This window comes from Thecamonas trahens, assembly GCF_000142905.1.
Source record: "Thecamonas trahens ATCC 50062 unplaced genomic scaffold supercont1.22, whole genome shotgun sequence".
Lineage (NCBI taxonomy): Eukaryota > Apusomonadida > Apusomonadidae > Thecamonas > Thecamonas trahens.
In genome coordinates this window covers 146,178-165,671 of record NW_013657658.1, presented here as the reverse complement: position 1 = coordinate 165,671, position 19,494 = coordinate 146,178, and the positions used below count along the sequence as shown (strand labels likewise).

General features: G+C 66.1%; 7 protein-coding genes across 7 annotated transcripts; 5 read left to right on the top strand and 2 right to left on the bottom strand.

Moving 5' to 3' along the window:
* Positions 1-521: 521 nt before the first annotated feature.
* On the top strand, positions 522-1,184 carry AMSG_05260 (Rab21; the record flags this gene model as incomplete). The annotated part of the gene is made up of 1 exon (XM_013902525.1): positions 522-1,184. One exon carries the CDS (start codon positions 522-524, stop codon positions 1,182-1,184), a length of 663 nt encoding a protein of 220 aa, XP_013757979.1.
* A 76-nt stretch (positions 1,185-1,260) lies between these two features.
* Positions 1,261-3,397, bottom strand: AMSG_05259 (uncharacterized protein). The gene is made up of 2 exons (XM_013902524.1): positions 2,031-3,397; positions 1,261-2,004 (listed from the first exon to the last, which is right to left on the bottom strand). The coding sequence occupies exons 1-2, from the start codon at positions 3,277-3,279 to the stop codon at positions 1,274-1,276; spliced, it is 1,980 nt and encodes a 659-aa protein (XP_013757978.1). The 5' UTR covers positions 3,280-3,397; the 3' UTR covers positions 1,261-1,273.
* A 1,388-nt stretch (positions 3,398-4,785) lies between these two features.
* On the top strand, positions 4,786-5,890 carry AMSG_05258 (uncharacterized protein; the record flags this gene model as incomplete). The annotated part of the gene is made up of 2 exons (XM_013902523.1): positions 4,786-4,891; positions 5,312-5,890. The coding sequence occupies 2 exons, from the start codon at positions 4,786-4,788 to the stop codon at positions 5,779-5,781; spliced, it is 576 nt and encodes a 191-aa protein (XP_013757977.1). The 3' UTR covers positions 5,782-5,890.
* AMSG_05257 (uncharacterized protein) lies at positions 5,809-8,432 on the bottom strand (the record flags this gene model as incomplete). The annotated part of the gene is made up of 2 exons (XM_013902522.1): positions 5,809-5,827; positions 5,857-8,432. The coding sequence occupies 2 exons, from the start codon at positions 8,430-8,432 to the stop codon at positions 5,809-5,811; spliced, it is 2,595 nt and encodes an 864-aa protein (XP_013757976.1).
* A 38-nt stretch (positions 8,433-8,470) lies between these two features.
* Positions 8,471-14,327, top strand: AMSG_05256 (uncharacterized protein; the record flags this gene model as incomplete). Its single annotated transcript, XM_013902521.1, has 2 exons — positions 8,471-8,754; positions 9,138-14,327. 2 exons carry the CDS (start codon positions 8,471-8,473, stop codon positions 14,278-14,280), a joined length of 5,427 nt encoding a protein of 1,808 aa, XP_013757975.1. The 3' UTR covers positions 14,281-14,327.
* Positions 14,328-14,434: 107 nt separating this feature from the next.
* On the top strand, positions 14,435-18,257 carry AMSG_05255 (uncharacterized protein; the record flags this gene model as incomplete). The annotated part of the gene is made up of 2 exons (XM_013902520.1): positions 14,435-17,315; positions 17,608-18,257. The coding sequence occupies 2 exons, from the start codon at positions 14,435-14,437 to the stop codon at positions 18,255-18,257; spliced, it is 3,531 nt and encodes a 1,176-aa protein (XP_013757974.1).
* Positions 18,258-18,494: 237 nt separating this feature from the next.
* Positions 18,495-19,364, top strand: AMSG_05254 (enoyl-CoA hydratase/isomerase; the record flags this gene model as incomplete). Its single annotated transcript, XM_013902519.1, has 1 exon — positions 18,495-19,364. One exon carries the CDS (start codon positions 18,495-18,497, stop codon positions 19,362-19,364), a length of 870 nt encoding a protein of 289 aa, XP_013757973.1.
* Positions 19,365-19,494: the final 130 nt, after the last annotated feature.

Genomic DNA, 19,494 nt, shown 5'->3' with positions numbered 1-19,494 from the left:
GGGGGGGGGGGGATTGAGGAGCTGGAGCTGTGGGTAGCACATGATCATGCCACAGGTTTCCCAGAGGTGGGCGTAGAAGCCAGGTCGAGCTGGGCAGGGGGTGGAGGGGCTGCCGGTGGCCGGTCGGTGGCCGTCGTGTGACGTTCGGAATTGGACGGGCAGCGGCCGGAAGGGGGTGGCGGGCAGGGGCGGGCGGTGGGTCTGGGGACGGCGGCAAGGAGGGGGCGGCGGCGGGAAGGGGCAAGACTTGAGTGCCGTACTGTTCGGCGCAACGGTTGTAGCAGACAAGGCAGACAAGGCAGGCACACAGGTCGGGCGTGTCGTTGGCGTGTGGCGTGCAACAAGGCGTGTAGACTCCCCCGTGGAGCGGTCGCAAGGCAAAAAACCAGGCCGAGGCAGCAGACCAAGCCGACAGACATCAGCAGACGGCAGCAGAAGAGCCCCCTTCTCAAGCCCTCCCACCCCCCACATTCCCATCCACCCACACCCGTATCCGAACCGGCTTGCGTGTGACAGAGACCATGGCTGCAGAAAGCAGCTTCAAGGTTGTGCTCCTCGGCGAGGGCTGCGTCGGCAAGACCTCGCTCATCAACAGGTACACCCGCAACGCCTTTGTCCCCGATCACAAGACCACGTTGCAGGCGTCGTTCCAGGAGAAGCGGCTCAACATCGGCGGCAAGCGGGTCAAGCTCGCCATCTGGGACACCGCCGGGCAGGAGCGGTTCCACGCGCTCGGGCCAATCTACTACCGCGACGCCAACGGCGCGCTTCTTGTCTACGACATCACCGACACCGAGTCGTTCCTCAAGGTCAAGAACTGGGTCAAGGAGCTCCGCACCATGCTTGGCAAGGACGTTGTCCTCACCATTGCTGCTAACAAGTCTGACCTCGAGCGCTCGCGCCAGGTCGACGAGGCCGAGGCCGATCGCTACGCTGCGTCGGTCGGCGCTTCGCACATCCACACCTCGGCCAAGGCCGACCGCAACGTCAAGGAAGTCTTTCTTGATCTCACCAAGCGCATGCTCGAATCAGTCGACGCTGCGAGTGCATCTTCCGGTACCCGGGGCCGCGGCCGCCGCGGCGGGGCCCCGCCGCCGTCCGGTCGAGGCTCCGGACCCATCCTCATCGCCGCCGACGAGCCCGACCCTTATGGTGCCGGGCCGTCCAAGAAGAAGTGCTGTTGAAGAAGATGAAGTGTAAACGTAGGATAGTGGTGGTGGTACCATAGTTTTACGCAGGCGACGGTAGGAGAAATGACGACAGAGTGTGATGGCTAGCGCTTGGTCTTCTTGCCCTTGGTCTTCTTCTTGCCCTTGGTCTTCTTGCCCTTGGTCTTCTTGCCCTTGGTCTTGCCCTGCGCACTGCTCGACGAATCATCGCTGTCGTCGGATCTGTCAGATGCCGTCGAGCTTGCGTTCGACGACGACACAGCACCCTTACCCTTGCCCTTGCCCTTATCCTTGCCCTTGCCCTTGCCCTTGCCCTTGCCCTTGCCCTTGCCCTTGCCCTTGCCCTTGCCCTTGCCCTTGCCCTTACCCTTGCCCTTGCCCTTTTTGGACTTGCCCTTCTTGGACTTTCCCTTGTGCTTGTGCTTGTGCTTGGACTTGGACTTGTGCTTGGACTTGTGCTTGGACTTGTGCTTGGACTTCTTGGACTTCTTGAGCGCGTGCCCGATCTCGTTGAGCTGGGTGGCAAGGTCGTCCATGCCGTGGACGAGGCGGCCGTAGTCGTGGTCATAGCCATCGTAGCCGTAGCCGCCGACGCCATCGTACACATCGTAGCCGCCGTACGGGTCGGTGACGACCACGGTCCGAGACGTAGGCGCGGTCTGTGGACGAAGTGCGCGCCGGTCGGAAAAGACTGACGACGAGGTCCGGGTTGACGAAGACGACGATGACGACGACGACGACGACGACGACGAGTCGCCGTTGTACAAGGCAGTATCATCGTCGTAGATTCCGGTCTTGCCACGGATGGACGCAAAGTCGCCAAACAGGGCAGAGTCTGACAGCTCGTCCGAGAGATGGTACTCCGAGTCTGGCTCGGAGACCTGTGGCGAGCTCTCCTGCTTGCGCCGCTTCGTCTTTTGCTCGTCTTTTTCTTCTTCTTCTTCTTGCGAATTCCTGTTGCGCCCGAGGCAGCGCTGTCGGCCTGCCTCTTCTTGCTCCGCTTCTTGCTCCGCTTCTTGCTCCGCTTCTTGCTCCGCTTCTTCGTCTTCTTCATCTTGTGCGACGTGCTACTGCGCGGCGAGCTCGACTCGTCGTACTTGGCGCCGTACACGTACTCGTCATCGCCGTAGGCATCCGAGTCGGCGCCGCCGTAGCCGTAGGCAGACGGCTCGGTCTCGGAACCGTAGTCGTCCTTGAACGTCACTCGGTCCTTCGAGCCCTTCTTCTTCTTCTTGGTCTTGGTCTTCTTGCTTCTATCGACACGTTTGCGGCTCCGCTTCTTGGTCCGCTTCTTCACCTTTGTCATCGTCCCGTCTTCGGCCTCAGTTGCTTCCACCTCAGTCTTGGACGATTTTTTGACCTTGCGCCGCTTGCCCTTTCCGGTCACGACCTTGGACGACGACTTGTGGGTCCGCTTCTTGACCTTTTTGCGCGGCTTTGAGCTGGCATCTGTCTCCTCGCCATCATCATCGTCCCCGACGCTGTCCTTGGACGCCTTGCGAGTCCGTTTTTTGACCTTCTTGACCTTTTTGACCCTCTTGCGAGACTTGGTGCTCACCTCGGTCTCCTCGCCATCAGCATCATCATCGCCTCCCTTGGACGACTTGCGAGTCCGCTTCTTGACCCTCTTGCGAGACTTGGTGCTCACCTCGGTCTCCTCGCCATCAGCATCATCATCGCCTCCCTTGGACGACTTGCGAGTCCGCTTCTTGACCCTCTTGCGAGACTTGGTGCTCACCTCGGTCTCCTCGCCATCAGCATCATCATCGCCTCCCTTGGACGACTTGCGAGTCCGCTTCTTGACCCTCTTGCGGGACTTGGTGCTCGCCTCACCGCCGTCCGTTGCCTCGCTGCGGTCCCGGCCCGAGCGCGCCGAGCGCTTCTTCTTCTTCTTGCGGCGCGAGCGCGAGGCTCCGGTGGCAGCACCCGTGCTCGAGGCATCTGCAGTGGCCTCTGTGCCGACATCCGACCCGTCGTAGCCCGTGGCCCGCTTCCGGCGGCGGCGCTTCCTACTCGCTTCCGACGTTGCTGGCGCCGACGAGGACTTTACCGAGGTGCGGACCCTCTTGCGGGTCACAGACTTCTTCTTCCGCTTCTTGACAGTACCCATGTCTGCCTACCGCACTCCTTCACCTGCTCTGTTCTTTCTGTCCTCCGCAAGCTCACTTCCTACCCAGTAGGCTGGCGACAAGTGCCCTTGATCCGACCAGCCTGGCCCGCCCCGCCCCGCTCCTCTCCTCCCCCCTCCCCAAGCCACTGGCCGCCAATCAACGAACGAACCAACGAACGGACCAACGAACGAACCAACGAACGAACCAACGAACGAACCAACGAACGGACCAACGAACGGACCAACGAACGGACCAACGGACCACAGACCTTCAAACATGGTTCATGCTCGAGTTCATGTCACTGTCCTCCCTCCTCCTGACACACTCACCCATCCCCCTCCCTCCCCTCCACCACACACTCACACACTCAAACACACACTCCACTTCACACACCTATGCGACGACAGCGCAGGCGACTGGCTTACCCAGTCAAGCGCAAGGTGCGCCCGCCTGGAGACGAGCCGCCTGTCCTGCCACCACAGCCTCACTCTCCCTCTCCGTCTCCGCCCCCCTCTCCCTCTCCGCCTCCCTCTCCATCTCCGCCCCCCTCTCCATCTCCGCCTCGGTCGCCCTCGCCACCACCTCCGCCGGCATCACCGCCGCCGCAGCCTTCGCCTCCGCCATCGCCTTCGCCTCCGCCATCACCATCGCCATCACCATCACCATCGCCATCACCATCGCCACCGCTGTCGCCATCACCGCCGCCACAGCACCAGCGCAAGCATCAACGCCGCACCGGTTCCCGCTCTCGTCGCCGCTCTCGCGAGAGCCCATCGCCGCCTCCAGATGGTGGGGTCGGCATCTGGGCCCGCGCTGCTCGCGCCATTGCTCCCCGCGACCAGCAGCCGCCAGCAGCCGCCCCACCCCGCGGCCACGGCCGTGGCTCGCCTGCTCCCGCCACCGCGGCTGTTGATGGCAGCGCCCGCCGTGAGCAGGAGCGTCGTCTGCGAATTGCCCGTCAGGAGCGCGCGAGGCTGGCACGCGAAGAATCGGCACGTCGGACGAAGGAGGCCCGCGAGGCCCGGCTCGCTGCCCGCCGCAGACCGCGCTCTCCTGACGATGACTCGGACTCCAAGTCGCTGGCATCCACCGTCGACGACGGCTCGGCCTCGCCACCAGCCCTCCCATACCTGGCCAAGCTCGGAGGGCATCCGGTTCCCGGCTCGCTGACCCGGGGCCCGGTGTGGGAGCGCATCATGCTCCGAGCTACCACCCCACTCTCTGCTGGCTCTGAAAACGCCACAGAGGGGGACGCAGGCAGTGATGGGCCGCGCCTCAGACGGCCTCGTCCCCGTTCGCTCTCGGCCTCTTCGTCATCCTCGTCATCATCGCCGCCACCACGTTCGCGTGGCTCAACTCGCTCCTCGCCGGCGCACAACCGCCCACAGCCAAAGGCTGTGCAGCCCATCACATCGTCGCGCTCCCTCCGGCTGCCGCACCCGCGTCTTACCACCCCGCCGTCCGAGCCAACAGGCCCTCTGCCGCGAGAGCGGCTCCGTGAGGCCATGGCGACCAAGCAAAACTCGATCTGGGCGCGGGCTGAAGCGACTGCCGGTGCCATCGCAGCGTCGCCTGCCGCTGCGCCGCCGGTTTACGACTCCAGCTCTGATGGTAGCTCCAGCTCTCGCCCTCACTCGCCGTCGTCCAAGCCTGGCCCTCAGGCCGGTCGGACAAAGACCGCACGCTTTGCCGAGCCCGTGGAAAGCGAATCGGCCGAGTCGGCTGTCGCCTCCCAAGGTCCAACCTTGCCGTACCTCCGCAAGATCAATGCGCCCAGGGCTGGCCCCGACCACGGACCTATTTGGACTCGCATCCACGCCGTCGCTGCCGGCGAGAACGACGACGAGCCCGATGAGCCCGAGCCGCAGAGGAAGCGCGGGCCTATGCTACAACGCGCCCCGGTTGTCGGAGCAAAAGCAGCACCCGCACCAACCTGGCGCCCCGGCCAGCAGCAGACGTCGCTGCCGCCGCTGCCGCCCGGTCATAGCAGCCGCGGCCGTGACCGCGTATGGAGTCGCAGCCGCACACAAGGCCGCGGCCGCGGGAATGGGAGCAGCCGTGCCGCTGCCTCGGTCCGCGAATGGTCGCGTCGGCCGCAGCTCGAGCGGAAGCTCTCCACCGAGTCTATCTCGAGCTTGTCGTCGGCGTCATCTCTGCCGCCGATGCCCGACGGCGTGACGGTGGCGTCGGTGGTCAAGACATACCCTTTGCCCGACGCCACCGACGTTGAGCCAACCGTCTGGCTCAGCTGTACCTTTTCGCATTCGCGCAAAGCTGTCGCCAGGCACATCGAGTCGGGCTTTCGGCTGTTTGGCGGAACCCGCCGGGTGCTGGGCACCTTCTCCTGGCGGCACAATCACAAGGTCCTCGAGTTTAAGCCTCTGCTCTCGCTCATGTCGTCGACCTTTCACACGCTGACTCTGCCGGCGCGGTACGGCGCGCTGGACGAGTCACTCCAGTTTACCTTTCGCACCACCGTCTCCACCACGTCGGGCATATGATAACACAAGGATCAGTCGTCAGAGAGCTCAAACTGGTCGTTCCCGCCTTGCCCTCCAACCACGCCCGCCTTGGACGCTGGTGAGTCCGAGGCTGAAATGCCGAGCGGCGGCGCAGACTCGGATGAGAGCTGAAAGTCGATGTCAACGCCGGCGCCGCCGTCCATAAGATCGTCGTCGTCCAGCACGACATCATCAAGCCCCAGGTCTTCGTCGCCAAGCCCGATGTCGTCGTCGTCAAGCACCACATCGTCCAGGCCGAGGTCAATGTCGTCCGAGTCGATGTCGTCAAGCCCGAGCGGCGCAGTAGGGCCCAGCTCGTCGTCGTCGAGCACCAGGTCGTCGAGCCCGAGATCTGCATCTGCCAGCCCGTCGTCGCCAGACTCCAGCTCCACATCAGCAAGCGCGGCATCGAGCTCGGCATCGTCAACTTCGAGCTCGCCGAGTCTGATCGAGCCGTCCACGTCCGACTCGGCGGGCAATTGCGCCGCTTCTACCTTGGCGGCCGACGCGTCGACTCGCTGGGCGACGACGGCGAGGACACCGGCCACGCCGTCGATGTCGTTGCGGAGCCAGACCACGGTCTTGTCGAGCACGTCTGCCAGGGTGAGCGAGGCCTCAAAGAGAACAACCGATGCACCCGGTGCCACGCCAGGCTCGGCCTGCCGCGCGGTAAAGCGGATGGCGGCAGAGGCGGAGGGCTCGAATGGGCCAAACTCAAACGTCTCCTTGAACACCGGGTCGACCGAGTCGTGCACGACCGCGGTCGTCGCCACGTTCTTCACCCCATCGACTTCGACCGCCACAAATGCCGAGCACGAGCCGTACGCGGTCGTCTGCTCCAGCTCCTGTGCCTCAAGGACCGTGACCTGGACGACAACCGCTTGCTCGGTCGGTGGCGGGGCCCGGGCGACGGAGCGCTCCGGGAAGACGTGCAGCTCGCAGACCGAGTCTGACTCGGGCGGCGGCGCCCACGATGCCATGTGAGATGAGGCGTGGACGTAGTAAGGCGCGCGGTAGACCGGGTCGTACGCCTTGATCCACTCGTAGTGGCCAAGGTCGTCGACGAGTCGGCTCACCGCCGCGCTCGCCACATTGTCGCCTTCGTTGGCCGCCGCCGCCGTCGCCATGTCTTGATCGGCTGGCGGCAGCGAGGCGAGCGCCAACGCGTCGAGCGACGACCGTGGCGCGGGGACGTAGAACTTGTCGAGCGCCCGCAGAACGCCACAGAGGAAGCCAGCGGTCGGTGGATCGTCGCGGAAAGAGTACTCGACGTAGTAGGGGTTGTCGATAAAGTCCTGGATGGCCTCCATGGCTACAAAGTCAACCGAGTGCGGGAGGTCCAGCAGCCGCGCCACAGCGGCGGCGCCGGCCTCGGGATCAGCCAACAGGCCGGCGCCGTTGCCGAGCCCAAGGACGCAGCCGGCGGCATCGAGGAGGTCGACGACGCGCTTCGGCTGCGGCGGGTGGTTCGCCATCCAAACCAAGTCGTCCTCAAACGCTTCGCGCCACGGCAGCAACGCAAGCTCTGCCACCGCCGTGCTGCCCTGGCGCTTGCGAACCTCGGTGGCGGGCACAAACCGTGGGCGCGCGCCGGCGGGCGTGTCGGGACCCGCGCCCGGTCGACCGGCGGGGTCGTCGGCCTCGAGCAAGCCGAGGATCTCATCCGAGTCAAACTCGCCGTCGTCCATCTCGGAGAGGAGCGAGAGGTCATCGCCGGTGTGGTACGTGGCGTCAGGAATCGAGTCAATGTTGTCGAGGTCGAGCAGCTCATCCTCAAAGTCCTCGTACGGCGTGACAGTGATCCGGCCCGTGGCGTCGGCCTGAAAGTGGAGGGCCTTGAACGAGGCCGGCGGAGGCGCGATCGTTTCGGCAGCCTCGGCCTCAAGGTCCTCGTCGTCAGCCTCCATGCGCTCGGCGAGCCGAGCAAGCTCGTCGGCAATGGGGTCGACGCCGCCACGGTGACTCTCCATGTACGACCGCGGCGTGTTGAGCCTCCGCCGAATGTCAGCCCGTCGCTTCTGCTTGTACAGCGTGCGGATGAGCGCCTCACGTTCAGCCTTGCGCGAGTTGCGCTGCGCACGCTTGGCAGCCTCAAGCTCGCGCCGCCGCATCCGCATTTGCGCGAGCACGTGGCCAGCGCGCTCGTCCTCGGTCGGAGTGTGTGGCGAGGCGTGCGACCGACCCGACCGCGGCGACGAGCGGTCGGGCGTGTGCGACCGCGAGCGGGAGGCTCGGGAGGCCGGCGACGCCGGAGCCGCTGCCGCCACCCGCGCCTTGACTCTCGCCAGCCGCGCCGCGCGGTCCTCCATTCTCTCGCGGGTGTGCGAGACCGCCATCCGCTCGCGGACACGCTCCTCCGCAATCTTGCGCCGCATCCGCGTCACCGCGTTGCCGTGGCCTGTCTTGCGGTCGACACGGGCAGACGGCGAGCTGCTAACCGACCCGGCCTTTGACAGGACCCTTGCTCGCGACGACGAGCCCGGCCGTGGGCCAGCCCGCCGCGGCCCGACCTTGTCACCCCGCACGTACACGTACGGCGACGAGTCTGCCAGATCGGTGGTGTACGCTGCCGGCTGGTAGCTCTCGCCTCCGGGTGCCAGTGTGTGCGTCGCCAGGAACGTCGATCGCCCGATCGAGCCCTGAACCCGCATGGCGTACGGCAGCTCCATGTACGCCTCCAACGACGCCGATGCCGTCGCACCGGCATGCTGACCCTGCGGCGTGCCACCCAGGTCCGGCTGACGCGGCGAGGTCCGGGGCCCAGGCGTGCCCCTACCCGGCGTGCCCCTACCTGGCGTGCCCCTACCTGGCGTGCCCCTACCTGGCGTGCCCCTACCTGGCGTGCCCCTACCTGGCGTGCTACGACTGCTTGCTCGCGACGGTGTCCGCAGAGGCGTTGAAAAAGGCGGTGGTTGCCGACTCCGTCGCGGCGACGGTGTGGCCACCGGCGTTGCTGCGGCTGCTGCGGCTGCTGTCGACATACAGGAGCAGGTTCTGCAGTGTGTTGTGGCTGTACAAAGCGGGTGGAGGGTGAGGGTGGAGGGGGGGGGGGGGTGGGGGGGGGGGGGAAGGGTGCGGAGTGTGGTAGCCGTGGCCGTGCCCTCCCCCCCGGGCTGGTGTGATCAGATCAGCCTGCTGTGCCAGTGATCGATCGGCGACACCTGGCCGCCAGTGGCGGTGGTGGTTGGCGCCACAAACGGCGGCCAATGGCCAGTGGCCACTGTGGTAGAGCAGCCACTCCCGCTGCTGCTGGCACCCGTCGCACCCAAGGCACGGCGCAGCGCACAGGCACGGCCAGGCACGTCCGTACCACCACAGCCGCTCCACCCGCCACATCCCGCAGGTAGCGCGCCAAGTGACACGGGAGGCGTGGAGGCCATGGACTCGGCCACCCCATCGTCCATGAACACACAGTTCTTCCGCGACTCGTACAAGTTCCTCATGGAGCCACTGGCGCCCTCGTCGCCGCTGGCTACTCCGCTGCTGCGCTCGGCGGCCGCAGCTCCTGTGCCGCTGCCGGCCACACCGCCGCTGGTCGCAAAGTACGCGGCGGGCCGTGCTGCCGGCGCAGGCGCAGAGTTTGCCCGCCTGCCCAAGCCGCCCGCCCCGCCGTCACTCCTCCCCGCCGACACCACGCACGAGCCCGTCTACGACGCTGCGCATGACGCCACACATGACACATTTGCTCTCTTTGACGGCGGCGAGGCGAGCCTTGGCCCGGCCGATCGCCCACCACACCCGGGCGCATCAGTCACGAGTGTCCACGCATACGATGCGGCCACCGTCTCCGCCGCCGACAATCTCGAACGCCGTACCCGCGATCTCGAGCTGCGCGAGCGCGAACTGGCGCTGCGCGAGCGTGAGCTGGCGCTGTCACGGGCCGAGGCTGCGCCGCAGCCACAGCCACCGCCGCAGCCTTCGCCCCAGACTGCGTCCTCCGCGTCCACCCCGCCCCAGCCCGAGCCTCTAACCCATGCCGAGTCTCCGCCGCATCCCAGCCCACAACACTCGCCCGCGCTTCGCCCATTCTCGGCATCCGTCGATGATTCCGTCTCGTTTAGTCCTCGCACCAGCGGCGCGGCTGACGTCGACGACAGCACAGCGTTTGTGCCGGCGTCGCAAGCGCTCTTTGACGAGGCTGAGGCCGCGTTTGCCATGCACGCGGCGTCACGGAGCTCGACGGTGCCGGCCTTCGACTCGGACTTGTTTGACGACTCGCCCCAGCAGGCAGCCGAGTCGTCGATCTCGCCGTCATCGTACTTTCGCGGGCGCTCGGGCCCGATGGGCACGCTTGACGCTTCGCTACACGCCTCGACGCCGCCACACCCACGTCCAGACTTTGCTGTCGCTCTCTCGCCGACCATGTCGCCGGCGCCGCACTCGGGGAATCCATCGCCCGGCCTGGCCTCGGTCATCTCGTTTGGCACGCTGCCAGCTGGCGCGTGCACAATGCACTATCTCGCCACAACCAACACAGTCATCGACCCACAACGTGGTACGCTCTCGGTCACGCTCGCCGGCGCGGACAAGGACGCATTTGCCTTTGTCTTTGTCGACACCGACATCGTGCTCTTGTTTGTGGCGCCCGAGGCTGTCGACATTCCGACCCTCTACTCGGCCACACTCATTGTGGCATGTTCCGGAAACGCACCGCTGCATGTCTTCCTGCAGGCTTCGGTGGTGCCGGCACTTCCGATCGCTCTCGACCGCAACGTGTACGAGAGCCTCCAGCTTGACAGGCCTTCGTCGGCCAACAAGGTTGCCATCACCAACAGCTCCCAGAGCGTCACCCAGGTTGCGCTCTCAGTCTCAGAACCGAGTCTCTTTGTTGTCCAGCCGTCGTACGTTTCGATTGCGCCCGGTGACACGGTAAGTGTGACGTTGGCCGCCACCGAGCGCGCGGACGGAGTCTGCGCCGCCGAGCTTCTGGTCGCCAACGTCGAGACAGGCGTCGTCCTCCGGCTGCATGTCACCTCTGGCCGCGAGCGTGTGCTGGTTGACCTTGATGCCGAGGAAATGCAGAGCAAGATCAGTAGCAGCGTCCCGCAAGCCAACTCCCGCATGCTCTCTTCGTCAGAGCTCGCCAGCTCGGGTACCTGGTCGCAGCGAAAGCTGTCTCCATCTCGCTCCCTTCGCGCAGAAACAAGCGCTGGTCCTGGGCCTGCGGCGCCTCCGCCGGCGCCACCGTCGCTTGCTTTTGAGCCTGCTGGCGGTATCTCATTTGGCGACGTCGATCTGACGACCACGCCGCAGCCTTTTGAGCGGTTCCTGGTTGTGACCAACACGGGGTCGACAAACGTCTCGCTGGTTCCCGTCATCTCAACGCCGTCCGGTGAGGCGCCAGCATTCGAGGCGGTTGTCCTCGAAGGCCGCGAGCTCGCGCCGGGGAACTCGGCCCGAGTCCGCATCGCGCTCCTCGCCGACACCGATGTCAGTGAGCAGGGGCCGGTGCCGATCCTGTACGACGCGCTGCTGCGGATGAGTGGGCTGCCGCCACTCCCGCTCCGGGCCCGGATTGGGTACTCTCGGCTCCAGATTCCAAAGTCGGCGACCGTGCTCGAGTTTGATTGCGCGCCGGCGGCGGCGCACACTCTCCAGCTCCCGCTCCGCAACTCGGGCAACCTACCGCTGGTGTTAGCGCTCTCACCGCAGAATGCGCGTCACTTTACAGTTGCACCTGCATCTGTTGTCCTCCCGCCGGCCTCGGTTGTGCCGGTCTCGGTCACCTTCCGAGCTCAGGATCTCACGCCATCGTCGGCGCTTGAGTCGGTCCTTCTGCTCAAGGCAGGCAAAGACGTGCACCACATTGCGCTCTCTGCCAGCGTCATTGGTGCCGCCCTCACCGCTCCTCGCGCCGCTAATCGTCCCCCTTTTACTCCACTCACCGCCACGCTTGGACGTGAAGAGGCTCAGGCGTCACGCTCCGCCGCGAGCCCGCACGTCACAAAGCCCGCTGACACCCCTGTCGAGAGTACAGGTGGCGACAAGGCCGAGGCGGGCCCAAGGCTGGAGCTGGGGCTGGCGGTAGTTGGAAAGGCCAAGCAAGCGTCGCTGGTGGAAGACGTGGCTGTGGCGACTGCGGCTGTAAGCGCCGAGTCGCCGGTGGCGTCTTTCGGCGGCGTGGCGCGTGGCGACGTGGCTCAACTCGCAGTTGGCCTCACCAACCGCGGAGGAGGGCCGGTGCTTGTTCACGTGGCCATCGTCCCGGATGACTCGCCGTTCTCGTTTGTGGAGCCGAGCCTAAGTGCAGTCCGGCTGCCACCAGGCACAACCCGGCTTCAGATGCTGTATCGTCCAGAGCACGTGCGACCGCTGCGGCGGGACAAGGCCCAGCTGCTTGTGACTACTCTGGACGGCGAACGGGTGCTATCGCTCCCGCTGCTCGGCTACGGCGGGCTAGCACGGCTCCGGGTCTCGGCAAAGGAACTCGACTTTGGGCTCGTTGCGCACGACGACCCGAGCGTGCGGACTCTGCACGTGACCAACAGCGGCGACCGAAGCGGGTTTGTGGCCCTCTCGGCGCCGGCGTCGACGCTTGGACTGGCGCGGCGCCTCCGGATCCTGCCAGCGTCGCAGGGTGTGGTGGTCCAGCCTGGCGCGACGGCACGGTTCACACTTGTCATCGACCCTGTTGCGAGTGGCTCTGGCGCCAACAGCGCCAGTAACGGTCCGTTCTCGCTTGTCATCGGCGTCCATGCTGGAGACGAGCTCGCGCGAATGCTGCGCAACGCAGCTCGGACCCGGCGTCGCAGCCCGGGTGACCTATTTGACGGCAAGTTTGACGGTGCAGCGCCGGCGTCAACGCTGCCGGAGTTGGGATGGCCAGAGGAGGACTTTTTCGACGAGGCCTCGTTCGATTCGCACCTTGAGGGCTCGTCGGTGGTGCTCATGGGGCGCCAAGGAAGCCAAAAGCCGGCAGAACGGCCGCAAGGTCGCCAAGCTCGTGCGCGTGTACCTGGCAGCAGCAGTGCCGCGACGATGCGAGAGTCTGGCCCTCGCCCTGCGCCTCTGCCGACGCCTGCGCCGGAAGCGGACCGCGTCGGCGTCCTGGCTGTGGCACCGACGCGGCTGGCGCTTGACAAGACCAACCTATTTGCGCAGCCGCTGGGGGTGAGCAACACTGGCAGTGCGCCGCTGACGTTCCGGGCCGTTCCACATCTGACTGAGCTCACGTCGCGAACGCCGTACGTGCTCTCTGTCGATCCGCGGTCGGGGGTGGTGGCGCCGGGAGAGACCCGCGAGGTTGTGGTGCGTGCGGTGGCCGATGTGGAGGAGGAGGTCATCAACCAGGTACTTGTGGTTGCCGGCGCGGACGAAGTGCTGTGCAGCGTGCGCGTGGCGCCGCGGGCGCCGCGGGTGCGGGAGCATCCGCCCAAGCCTACGAACTCGACTGCAGCGAGCATGAGTCTTGGCTCGGGTCCGGCGACGCAGCTACAGACGATGCAGGCGCCGGGCGGGCACGATGCCAGCGGTGCGCGGCCTGTCGAAGTGGCTCCGCGAATGGTGACGTTTGCGGCTGCGAGCGGGTCAAGCCCATCCCATGCGCAAGTTGTGTTGAGCAACCCCAACGCGGTGCGGGTGGCTTTTTCGGTGGAGAGCGAGGATCGGCTTGGTCCGTTCTCGTTTGGGCTCAACCACGGGACAGTAGCGCCGCAGTCGGCGCTTAGCATCCCGGTCGTGTTCGCTCCCGCAGACGAGGGCGATCACGCGGTAGCAGCGACGCTGCGGGTGTACGGGCACGTGGGCGGTGGCGAGGGTCAGACGCTAACGGTGTACCTCTCCGGAACTGGGCTAGCGCCCGTCGACGGGCAGGTGTATGTGGAGGAGAACGGCCTGGTCTTTCCGCCCACGCTGGTAGGCTCGCTGCGGATGGCCAAGGCAACGATCTGCAATGGCGCCGCGAGTGAGCGAGTGGTGCAGGTGGCGGTGGCAGGTGGCGAAGGCGGAGTGTTCTCCATCCGGCCAACGCACGCCAAGATTCGCGTCGCACCGCGGTCGTACGTCCGGCTCCCGGTTGTGTACCGACCGGGCGAGCTCGGAGCACAGAGTGGGACGCTCATCATCCACAGCGGCGGACGCGAGGTGCGACTTGCGCTCCGCGGCGATGCAGTCGAGTCGTACTTGGCGGTCTCGTCATCGCAAGTGGCGCCGGGCGGAGCGATTCGGTGCTTCAACATGGGCGACACGCCGCTGGCGTGGGAGGCGACCGGGCATGGCGGCGCCAACGTGAGCACCACCTCGGGCGTCGTTGACGGGGGTGGCGTCGTTGACATTGACGTCGAGCTGACGCGCACCAGCCGGCGGCGGCGCGGCCCGCATCCGCACGTTGTCATTGCCTCGATCGACGAGGGCGTGTCGCGGACGGTGGCTGTTGTCGGCAGGTCGACAGGCCGGTTGGGCTCTGTCGACGGGTCGCGATCAGTCACCTTTGCGCCAGATCCCTGGGCATCACCGGCGCCCGACCGGAAATCGTCTCGTGTCTCGCAGCGGCTTCGGTAAGTGTCCAGCCGCGGGCTGGAAGACTGGGTAAAAGCAAAAGCGCAAGATTGCGTGTGCCTAACGATTGGTGCTGACCTCACGCTGTCCGGGCCGAGAGCTTGCCAGGGCGCGGGTGAAGCTCCACGCCACCACCTCCCACACTCCTCTGCACGACATGGCAACGTCGGCGACGGCAGAGAGCGGGATGCAGGCCGCAGGCGGGCGGCACCGCAACTCGCGGTGGGAAGAGTTGACGGTGGCAGAGGTTCTGGGGCGGAGCGAGCCGCGGGTGGGTGCCGGGGTGGGCGCTTCCGGGTGGCTGGGTGAGGTCCGCAAGGCGGTGGCCGGTATGGGCCCTGGCGAGGCGGTGCGGTTCTTGGTGGGCGCGCTGACGCGGGCAGGGAGCTTGCCGCGGTACCCGGATCGGCAGCCGGAGCGAGCAAAAGTGTTAGACTACATGGAGCGGTCGTTGCGGTCGCTGCTTGGTGGAATGCTGATCTCGTCGCCGGCAGCGTCGGCGGGCGCTTACGCTGCGCTCATCGAGGCATGCTCGTCGGCGTACACGGCGCAGCGGGTGCTGGGTGGCCTGGCAGCTAGCTTTGGCGGCGACGGCGGTGAATGGGACGCAATGGTGCTAGCGATGATGGACACGCTCGGGGCGACGATTGCAGGCACAGTGGCGCGCGGACGGGCGAGCCCTGCGACGAGCACAGCATTTGCTCAGCCGCTGCTACCGCTGTTGCGCGTGGCAAGCGCGGTGCTTGCAGCCTCCCCGCAGAGTCTGAAGGCTCTGGCGGCGAGCCCGTCGCTGCAGGTTGGCGGCGCCGACGAAGGGCGGAGCGGTGCCGAGCTCGAGCGGACGCTGGTGGTAGGCCCGTGGCTCGCGATCGGCGCGCTTGATCTTGTGGCGATGGAAGTGGTGTTTGACGACGACGCGACAGGCGGCGGGCAAGCTGCACTGGTGTATGGATCGATGGCGGCGGTCCGCGAGGGGACGGATGCTGTGCTGGGTGAGGTGCGTGGGCTTGTGCGCAGCGTGCTCAAAGCCGACAAGGATGCGGCGTTTGCCATGCTCGAGGCGCTTGTGGCGGCCAACGCGCCGCGCGGGAGGATCATGGTCCAGGATACATCGGGAGTCTCGTCGCGGTCGCTCTGCTTCAACCTTGGGGCTGTGCTCACACGACTGTGCGAGCCGTTTGCGCGGGCGCGGGCGCGGGCGAGTTCGCACCTTGCCGAGGTCGACGGCAGCTTTGTGGCTACGAGCAGGATGTTCAAGCTCGAATCGGAGACGCTGCTCGCGGCGACCAACTCGGAGCTCGAGGCGTGGGTCGACGTCCGCAACGCGTCGCTGCAGGAGCAATGGGCGCATGCGCGCGAGGAGCTGGGCGCGGCTGCGCCGTCGCTTGAGGAGGCGATGGACGAGGTGCGGGCCGGCGCTGGGCGGTACTCGGGGACGACACGTCTGTTTTTCCTCGGACTCCGGGCGCTGCATCAAGGCCCCGTGGCGCTGATGCGGCAGTACATGGAGCTGTCGCAGCAGATGTCGCGTGCGCGGCGGAATGTGGACTTGATGGAGGCCACCGGTGGCCGCGCAGCCCAAGTTCAGGCGGGCAAGGCATTTCTGGCGCAGGCCAAGGCAAAGTGTCTCGGGATCCAGGCGGTTGTACTCTTGCCTACCCTTGTTGACTCGATGCTGGAGCTGTACGGGTACGCGGCCGAGTGGCTGGTGTCGCTTATGGTCCTGGGTCCGGAGGACTCGCTTGAGGGACAGGGCGCGCTGGGCGAGGCGCTGGAGCAAGCGCAGTTCCCGCTGGGAGCGCCACACCCGCTGTTTGCGATTCTGCCGGAGCACATGCTAGAGGACGTGGTCGAGGTAGTCATGTTTGTTGTCCGTGTAGGCGGGGCGGAGCCGCACATGGCGCGGAGTGTGGTGCGGATGCTCCCGCTGCTTATGGTTGCGCTCGGGGCGCCGCGGCACGTCAAAAACCCGTACTTGCGGGCGCGGATTGCGGAGCTGCTCTTCCTGCTCACACCGGGCAACGGGCGGACCGAGGTTTCGTTTGCGGGCGCAACGTACGAGGAGGTACGCGGTAGTGTGGGCAGGGCGTTTCCGGCGTCGTTGGTCGAGCTGTTTGTTGAGATCGAGGCGAGCGGCGGGCACTCGTCGTTCTACGACAAGTTTTCTGTGAGACACCACATTGCAGGCATCACACTCCACATGTGGCGGGTATCGGCCGAGTTCCGGGCCGCCTTTGGCGAGTTTGCGGTCGGAGCCGGGCAGGCGCTGTTTGTCAAGTTTGCCAACGCGGTGATGAATGACGCGACGTTTGCGGTCGACGAGTCGATCGGCAAGTTTGAGCGGCTCAACGAGCTGGCTGGGGCGAGCTCGGCCGAGGACATGGCCGAGCTCGACCAGGTCCGCGGCTCGATCCAGATGTTCATCGAGCTGGCGAACGACTCTGTGGGCATGCTCGAGGTGCTGTGTGGCGGAAACGTGACGCGGGGCCTCCTGCTGGGAGCAGACGGACTGCAGTCGCGAGTGGCGCGGCTACTCAACCACATGACGGCGCTGCTGCTGTCGGAGCAGGTTGCAGCGCTCCGTGTCTCGCGCGCCAACGAGATCGACTTTGACCGGCGGTCGCTGCTGCGGTCGATCGCAATGATGTTCGGGCATATGGGCCGTGAGGCGGTGTTTGTGGCAGATGCCGCAGCCGACGAGCGCAACTGCAAGGCGGAGCACTACGCGGCGCTGGCGGAAATGTGCCGGACCAGTGTGCTGCTTAACGAGAGCGATATTGTGGCGCTCGAGGCGGTGTTTGCAGCGATTGTGGCGGCCAAGGTGGCGGGCGAGGCGGCGGCGGCAGCAATGAGTGAGGCGCCGGACGAGTTTCTGGACGCGCTCACTTACGAGGTCATGCACGATCCGGTCCTCCTGCCGCAGTCGGGCATGGTGTGCGACCGGTCGACCATTGTGCGACAGCTGCTGTCGGATCCGACCGACCCGTGGACCAAGACACCGCTCCGGGTGGACGATCTGGTCACGCAACCAGAGTTGCGTGCACAGATCAGAGCGTGGCTGAGCAAGGTCGGAGGAGGTGGTGGTGGTGGCGGTGGTGATGGTGAAGCCGGACCGAGCGATTAAATAGCCAGCCTCCGAGGTGAGAGTTGTTGCCCGAGTGATCTGGATCCGGATCCGGATCCGGATCCTGCACCAGCAGGGAGAAGGGGGCAAGGGCGAGAACAGCAGCAAGCGCGACACCCGACGCAACAGCAGAGCAAGCACCCTCTTCTCCGCACAGGCAGTGAACCCCCCACATCCACACAACCACCCCACCACCACACCCCAAGCGCACCCCCCGTACATCCCGATGGACGACACTGCCGCAGCTGCCGCGGTGGTGGCCCACTTTGGCCTCGACGGCCCATCCGGTTCCGAGCCATCTCCGGTGCTCCCTGCCGAGGCGGAGGCCGAGTACCCGAGCCTTGGGCAGGTGCAGGGACTGGAGGAGGAGGAGCGAGAGCAGGTGCTGCTGCGGGTGTCTGGACAGGCGCTGCGGTGCCTCCGGTTCACCGCCAAGCTGCTGAGCGCATGCCAGGCTGCGCTTGGCCTCCCGCACGACGCGGTGGAGGACGTGGTGGCGTCGGGCATGACGCTCTCGGGCGACGGCGCCGACGTCTCGGCCGGCTTTGTTAAGCTCGGTCTCTGGCGCAAGATCCGTAAGGTCTCGGCCAAGCTCGTTGCTTCTGCCGAGAAGGCTGCTGTTGCGGCGCCGGTGGCAGCAGTGGCGGCCGACCCGCTCCGCCCGCCCGTGGCCACCAACGACGAGTCCGGCGCCGAGGTGGCGAGCTGGTGGATGGCGACGTTTACGGAGATGTTTGGCGACGAGCTCGATACCATGCGTCTGGAGCCCGGCTTTAATGCCAACTCGGTCTCGGTCCTGGTCGACTCTATCCAGAAGCAGCTCGGGGTGGTGTCTGCCCCTGGTGCTGCCCTGTAGCAGTCGGGATCAGGCTGAGCTGACGAGAGGAGGCCAGATTAGTAGAAGTAGCAGGAGGAGGAGGAGGAGGACGAAGAGGAGGCAAAGTCGCCGAGCGGCCGGGGCCGGCTGCGACGTCTGCGATGTCTGCAACATCTGCGATGGTAAAGGCGATGATGACTGCAGCAGGCGGAAGCGCCACTTGTCTCTCGAGCGGGACGGGACAAGCGAGCGGCCGGGGGGATTCTCGGGGCAGACATGGCAGCGACAGCGGTTGATGGGCAGGCGGCAGAGGCGGGGCAGGTGGCGGTGGTGGTGACGGTGGCCGACGGCGTGGTCACCATCCGGCTGAACAGGCCGAAGAAGGGCAATGCGCTGACGCCGGCGGCAGTGGAGGCGCTGCGAGCGGCGGTGGCGGCGGCAGGCGACGACACGGCGGTCCACGCCGTGGTGGTGACCGGGACCGGCAAGTACTTTTGCACCGGCATGGACTTGTCAGCTGGCAACCAGGAGGCGATGCGGGCCAAGGCCGGACGGGCTGATGGGCGCGATGGGGCCGGCGGCGGGAAGGGCGTGGCCGACTTTATCGGCGTTTTTGAGGAGCTGGCCACGCTGGCCAAGCCCACGCTGGCGGTGCTCAATGGGCCGGCGCTGGGCGGTGGTGTTGGCCTTGCCTTTGCCTGTGATCTGCGGGTGGGCAAGGCCGATGACTACATCGCCTTTACCGAGGTCAAGCGCGGCCTGGTGCCGGCGATGATCTCGACTTACATTGTGCCGCAGCTCGGCCCGTTCTTCTCACGCGAGCTGATGCTGACCGGACGGCGGACGTCGCTGCAACGGCTGTACGAGATGGGCGCCATGACGAAAGTGGCCGAGAGCGAGGCCGGTGTGGAGCTGTTGGTGGCGACGCTGATGGACGAGCTGCGGACCTCAGCGCCCGCGGCGATGGCGGCAACCAAGAAGCTCATCGGCTTTGTCGCCACGCACCCGCACGCCGAGGCCATGGCGGAGGCTGTCGGCGTCTTCAAGGCCTCGCTCCGATCGCCCGAGACTCTGCACGGCCTTGAGGCGTGGCGCAAGCGCCAGGCACCCGACTGGAAGCCTTTCCGGCTCGGATCGAAGCTATAATCCCCAACATCCCGGCACGTCAGGGATATCTGGGATCAGGGTGTGTGGCGGGCGTGTGGCGGTGGCTGGTGCTGTGGCTGCTGTGGCTGCTGTGGCTGCTGTGGCTGATGTGGCTGCTGTGGCAGGTGTG